The 6796-nt window shown below is 56.8% G+C and overlaps 1 protein-coding gene across 1 annotated transcript; it reads right to left on the bottom strand.

Moving 5' to 3' along the window:
- Nucleotides 1-1032: 1032 nt before the first annotated feature.
- On the bottom strand, nt 1033-6530 carry MRPL38 (mitochondrial ribosomal protein L38). The gene is made up of 9 exons (XM_027654634.1): nt 6439-6530; nt 4870-5049; nt 4153-4281; nt 3863-4071; nt 3455-3527; nt 2864-2909; nt 2364-2522; nt 1900-2036; nt 1033-1631 (listed from the first exon to the last, which is right to left on the bottom strand). Exons 1-9 carry the CDS (start codon nt 6503-6505, stop codon nt 1495-1497), a joined length of 1137 nt encoding a protein of 378 aa, XP_027510435.1. The 5' UTR covers nt 6506-6530; the 3' UTR covers nt 1033-1494.
- Between the last annotated feature and the right edge of the window lie 266 nt (nt 6531-6796).

The raw sequence follows: 6796 nt of genomic DNA on the forward strand, positions 1-6796 counted from the left end.
TGTACCCGCTGCTGTGCTACTGCTTGCACACACTCCCAGGCTGTTGACACTGCAGGATGGCCTCAGTTGGCAGCAGCTCTGCAGCCTCCCCTCATGAACAGCTTCACTTTCACCTGCACAGGTGAGGGGAAGCAGGGAGCAGGTCTGTGGTGCAGCCAGGGTGCTCATCAGCAGGCTCTTGGATTGTTGGAGCAGCTTCTGTACCACAGGTAGGCTCAGAGCCACCCCCCAGACCACCCCTGGGACCTGTCACAACTCCCTGCACGTTCCAGCAGAGCTTCAGTCCCCAAGACATTTCTTTGGGCTGGATCTACAAATTCTGACCAAATGTTCAAAGCTCAGAAAAGGGCATAACACGACCTGTGGGCACCCCTCCAACACCCTCCCCCAGGCTTAAACCAGACCCCAGAACCCTTCAGGGTGGGAGGGGAGTTCAGGGAGCTCCAGGGAAGCTGTAACAACCTAGAGTACCAACAGTAAGGGGACACTTCAGCCCCATCTCAGGTGTTTGCTGGAGGCTCTCATTTCCTGAGGAAAGGGGGACCTGCAGGGAAAGTCACTGGGAAGCAGAGCTGGGAACAGGCAGCTCTAACAGCAGGAGCATGTCAGTATTTTGGGGATTAAACATGTGAACAGGGAGAGCCCTGGAGAGCACATTAGAAAGCAGAGGAACTCCACAGCTTCGGAACAGGACCAGCAGCAGCAGTGCCAGGACACCACCACAGGTCTGCCCCAACCCCAGCAGCTGTGCTTGTGCTCCACCTGTCCACACCAGGTACATCCTGTCCAGGGAGTGAGGGGAAGGACACTGAGGTCCGTGTCCTTGGGCAGCTGAAGCCAGATCCACAAACACTGACTTTGTGCAGGTTTACCATCTGTGTAGCCAAACACTTCCCAACCTACAACATCCAAGAGGGAAAGTGGTCCCAGCCAGGTGAAGGGCTGCCCTCCTCCCCTGCACCCTGCTGAGCTCCCCAACTCCATGCCAGCTGGCTGGGATAACAGGCTCTTCCCAATAAAGACAGCTCTGCCAACACTTCTCAGAGTGTGTTTAATCAGGCTCATCTCTCCAAGGGGACTGCACAAATAAAGGCTGACACAGCCCTGAACTGCAGCGCTGTTAAGAGGAGGAAATCCAGGCTGGCCCGGCTCTGTTTGTTCCCTAAACAGGCAAAAAGAGAACTGTGATCCATGCAGAGAAGCAAGGCAGGGCATCTCTGGGGGGACTCTACCCTGCCAGCCACTGATCAGCTCTGCTGCAGAATCAGGAGCAAGATTTCAACCTGGATTCACTTCGAATGTCCTCATTAAGCAGCCTCTTGACCATGCAGCTCCAGCACTGTGAGCACCTGCTGCCCTTGGCTGCCTTTCCCAGGGGACCTGGGAGCTGAGGGGCTGAGACTTTGTCCCCTCCCTCCAGAGGCACTGAGGGAGTGCACAAAAGCTGGGAGGCAGCATCCCAGCAGACACAGAGCACTGGGAGGGGGCCAGCTCCTAGTAAATGCCGTAGGTGGGCTCCTCCGTGTCCCGGTACCTGTCCAGGTACCTCAGGGGCTGCTGGCGCGGGAACTTCAGCTGGCGAGGGTGGTACACGGGCGGGCGCACGAACTCGAATATCGGCTCCCTCATGTCTGCAAAGGAGGGACCCACAACCTCAGCACAAGGGCTCAGATCCCAACCCAGGCCCCCTTCCACCCCCATGGGAACAGGGCTGCTCATTCCAAGCAGCCTTTTAGTGGTTGTTCCCTCAGATTGCCGTTTGGAGGAGGGTGGCTCAGGGAGGACCCAGTCCATGCCGATCCCAGACACATCCCAGGACCGAGCGAGAGCCAGCAGCCACATGGGATTGTGTCCCATCCACCCCCTCCAGCATCCCCACACACTGCATTCATTCCTTACTGAGCAGCTGATGGAAGATGGAAGTGACAGAGCTGTCCCACCGGCACTGGAAGAAGGCCAGTCCTGCCGGGGTCATGGCGTCCTCGTGCTTTCTGTAGAAGTCAAACGTGCTGAAGGTTCTCATCTTGAGGCTGTAGCTGGAAACAAGACACAAGCACAAGGGCTGAGGTGAACCTCTCCCTGCAGCAGCACCCTGGGAAGGCAACTGCTCCACATCACCCCAGAGCCTATGAAACAGAGGGAAAATGGAGCCAGCAAAGGGAAATCTCCCAGTGTCTCCAGCTCTGTGCACATTTCTGCCCCAGTCCAGTTCCATAGCAACAAGACTCTGTAGGGCTGGGATTGTGGCTGCAGGGGACACACAAAGCCAAAGCAGCCCTGGAGAACCCTGTGGAGTGATAGGAACTGCCCTCCTACCACAGTGACAGGCCGGTGAACACAACAAGCAGTAACAGCAGAATTACCAGGGCGTCGGCCGAGTGTCCTCGCGGAAGTCGATGGGATGGTCTTGCTTGAAGAGAAGGAAGATGAAGCGATGGTAGCCAGTCCCCATGGCAGGGAAGGGGGGCAGGTAGTGGCAGATCTCCTTTCCTGACTTGATGTCATTGCCTGGGATGTTGGTTCTGAACACAAAGACATTTACTTTGCTGTGTATCCACTCGTTTCACTCCAGCAGATTCACCCAGGGTTGCGAATCACTCTGCCACATTTTGAGGTGACTTCTGCCCCATTTGATAAGGGAACAGATAGCAGAGGCTGCTTTTACTGGAGGAAAAATCCCATCCAGTGATTGGAATGCCAAACAGCAGCAACACCTGGAACTCCTGCATCTTCAGCAGGACCCAGAACAGGGGGCTACAGGAGCTCATGGCAGGGGCACCAGGGAAAGCCACGTATTCCCGAGCTGTTGGGGGAGTTCCTGCCCATGCCCTGAGCACAGGGCACATGGCTCTGTTGTACTCACACCAGCCAGTGCAGGTACTCCGAGTCTGTGTCCCTCAGATGTCCATCTGCCAACACACAACAGAGAAAGGTGACTTAGGGACCCCCTAAATTTACATCGACCCCAAAGTGAGAATGCTCAGACCTGCTTTGATCAGAGGGAGCACCCCGAGACCTCCCAGCATTCCTTTCCTATCACAAAAGGAGCTCATTCCTATAGGATTGAGTTTAAAATGAGGAGCAAAGAACTCTGCAGATCTAATTCTGAGATTCTTGGAATCTTCTTGGTCAGCTGCTTCCCTTCACTGTGCCTTGGTTTCTCAGGGTGAACAGTGTCAGCAAACCTGCATTCCAGGCAGACTGACAAGGGAGAGGAGTTTTGGGATGGGAGTCAGGGAATTGTTGGTGTGACACAGGTCCTGTTGTGTCACTGTTCTCTCTCTCAACTGCTACAGATCTGGGGAGGCTACAGTCTTTCCTACATGTTACACGTCCCTCCCTAGCAGATATCACATCACCTTTGACTATGCAGCCAAAAGAAACAAGAGTTAACCAAAAGCAGAGTGAAACAACCCAGTTTAAATGTGTTTTTTTTAAAGAACTCTCTGCTTACCTGGATTTGTGAGCAACAAAGTCCAGAGGGAGCCTTTATCTGCCTCGTACGACACTGCAGGGGGACTGGAAGCCTAAAAGAGCAACATAAAGAGAAGATAAATCACTCACACAACAGGTTCCATGAATTTGTCACAGGCAAGGCTGGAACACAACAAAGACTGGGCACAGCCAGGCCACTGGAATCCAGCTCCACCTAGATTGCCCCCAGAGCATTAATAACCATCAGCCTGCTAACAGACAACCATCCTGCTGCAAATACCTGTCCTTATCAGGTCGATCAAATACATTTCCTTCAGCACAGAGGAAATGCTGCAGTAAAAGGAACACTGGAAGCATCTGACAGAAACAGACAGACAGGAACAGGCTTCCCATGGAGTCCAGGCTGTTCCCAGCCCCTCTCACACACCTCTGATGGAGTCACCATATTCCCATAGTAGACTGGCACGAGGTGCTCGTCCTCTTGGCTGTAGTGCACCCTCAGGGCCACCCACGGGGTGAAGGTGGCCCCCTTGAACAGGTCCCTGAACACCCCGCAGTGCTCGGCCACACGCTGCTTGTGGAAGGGGCCGCTGGTCCTCTCCCACTCTGCCCTCACCTCACCGAGGGGAATGAGCACTGCAAGGAGACAGGAAGGCTGCAGAGGCACAGCTGGGCACTGAGCCAGGCAGGGCAGGGAGGGGGTGGTGGGGCACTGACCTGTCTGAAGCCGCGCTGCTCTTTCCATCTCAGCGTTCTGGCGGTTCCCCCTCAGGATCGCCTTTCTTTCCCTGATCTCCTTGGCCCGTGACACTCTCTTATGTGGCAGGCTGATGTCTGTCTGTGGCTCTTCAGACAGGGGTGAAAAGATCGCACAGGTGAAACGTGAGCACCCAAAACACCCAAACACAACACTCTGAAACGTCTGAGAGTGTGGGAAAGAGGCACAAACTTCCAGACATCAGGATCATGGAATCACAGAATGGTCTGGGTTGGGAGGGACATTAGAGACCACAGAGTTCCAAACCCTGCCATGGGCAGGGACACCTTTCACTAGAAAAGACTTGAAAGGACGATCAGGACTCGATTCTGCACCTCCAGGCTCCTCCTCCTTCCCCAGCTCATCACCCTCCCATTCCCAGCTTTGGGACTGGGAGCAGCCCAACCTGCAGTCATTTGCTGCAGGTCTGGAACTCTGCATCCTGCTCTGCTCTCCGTGGCACTACTGAGGCTCCAAGGAATCATTTCTTTGCTTTGTGGCTTTTGGCAGGTCCTGGCCAGCCTCCCTCCTGGAAAACTGCCACCCCTTTCCCCAGGAGACATTTGCACTGTGCAAGGACCGACCTTGTCCCAGAGCTCCTCACAGGGCAGGTCCGGGGGCAACCCCATGTCCCCCAGAGCAGCTTCCCAGCCCTCCAGCAGCCCCTCCCAGGGTACCTTTGGGGGGGTTGGTGTGCTGATGGTACGTCTTCCACCACCGGGGCTTCCTGCTCTCCTTCTCCGCCAGCCGGAAGTACCGGGTGAAGCTCCGGTATTTCTCCAGGGCATCCAAGTTACTGACGTCGATGTCCTCGTTGGGCATCGGCCCCAGGGGGGCTGCCCTCTTCCAGAGCACGGCTGCAGGGGAACAGAGAGAGAGGAATGAATGTGGAACAGCAGCATGACCCAGGCTGTGCCACCCCCACCTCCCACAGCCACATTCCCAGAATCATAGAATCAACCAGGTTGGAAAAGACCTCTGAGATCATCAACCTTGATCCAACCCTGCTGTGGTTACCAGACCATGGCATTGATGACACATCCAGTTTCTTCTTAAAAGCCTCCAGGGGTGGTGATTCCATCACCTCCCTGGGCAGCCCATTCCAATGTCTGATCACTCTTTTTGGAAGAAATTTCTTCCCAATTTCCAACCTAAACCTGCCCTGGCACAGCTTAAGACCGTGCCCTCTTGTCCTACTGCTGGTTGCCCAGGAGAACAGACCGACACCCAGGATCACAGGATGGGACACCTTGGAAGGGACCACAGTGTCCCATCTGGTCCCACCTCCCTGCTCCAGCAGGGCCATCCCAGAGCACACAGCACAGGGTTGTGTCCAGATGGTTCTGGGATATCCCCAGGGAGGAGACTCCACACCCTTTCTGGTCTCTGTTCAGGGCTGGGTCACTGCACAAGGAAGATCTTCCTCATGTCCAGATGGAGCCTCCTGGGCATCAGTTCCTGCCATTCCTCTTGTGCCATTGCGGGGCCCCCCCAGCAGAACCTGGTCCATCCTCTGCCTTCTCCCTGCAGATCCTGGCACACACTGGGGAGTGTCTCAGTGTCTCCTCTGGAGACTGAACAGCCCCAGCTCCCTCAGCCTTTCCTAGTCAGGGAGATGCTCCAGTCCCCAAATCACCTCAGTCACCCTCCATGGGACTCTCTCCAGGAGCTCCAAGTCTCTCTCATCCCGAAAAGCTCAGAACTGGACATAGGCTCCAGGTGAGGCCTCGCCAGGGCTGAGTTCCTTGCCAGGGAACACTCCTCCTCCTCCAGCCCAGTGTCCTTCTTGTGCCCCCCAGGCATTGCTGAGGCAGGGACAGCTCGCTGTCCACCAGGACTGCCAGCTCCATCTCCACAGAGCTGCTTTTCCAGCCGGTCAGCCCCGGCCTGTGCTGGAGTCTGGGGTTATTTCTTCCCAGGTGCAGGACCCTGCACTTGCCTTTGTTGAACTTCAGACAGTTCCCCTCTGCCCACCCAACCTACCTGTCGAAGTCCTTCTGAAGGGCTGCACAGCCCTCTGCGGTATCGGTCACTCCTCCCAGCTTTGTGTCAGCGAACTTGCTGAGGAGGCACCGACCCCTCATCCAAGTCACTGATGAACAAGTTAAACGACACTGGGCCCAGCACTGAACCCTGGGGGACACCGCTGGTGACAGGGCCTGGCGTTCGGGACCCAGGCGTCCGGGAGCGCTCCCCCCGCCTCTCCAGTCCCCTCCAGACCGGTCCCAGCCCCCTGTCCCCCTCACCGGCCGTTCCGAAGCTCCGTCCGCCCCGGGCCCCGCGCAGGGCCACGCTCAGCAAGGGCGCCGCCATCTTGTGCGCCAGGCTGGAGGAAGGACCCCGTTACCATGGCGACGGGCGCTGCGTCGCGCAGCCCTGACTTGGAAGGCCCCGCTGCTACGGGGCTGCCCCTCGCAGCGCCTGCTGCCCCGCTGACTCGGGCCGTCCCCGCGGGCATCGCGGCGGGGCTGCCCCTTGCGGCGCCTGATTAGAAACGACCCACAGCCTCCGGGCTCCCCATCCCCGCCCTTTCCCCCCTGAGGGAACTATCCCAGACCCTCCTTCATGCCATGGGCAGGGCACATACCAAAGCTGGGTACAGGA

Source organism: Corapipo altera, unplaced genomic scaffold, assembly GCF_003945725.1.
Source record: "Corapipo altera isolate COAL_440 unplaced genomic scaffold, ASM394572v1 343, whole genome shotgun sequence".
Classification (NCBI taxonomy): domain Eukaryota; kingdom Metazoa; phylum Chordata; class Aves; order Passeriformes; family Pipridae; genus Corapipo; species Corapipo altera.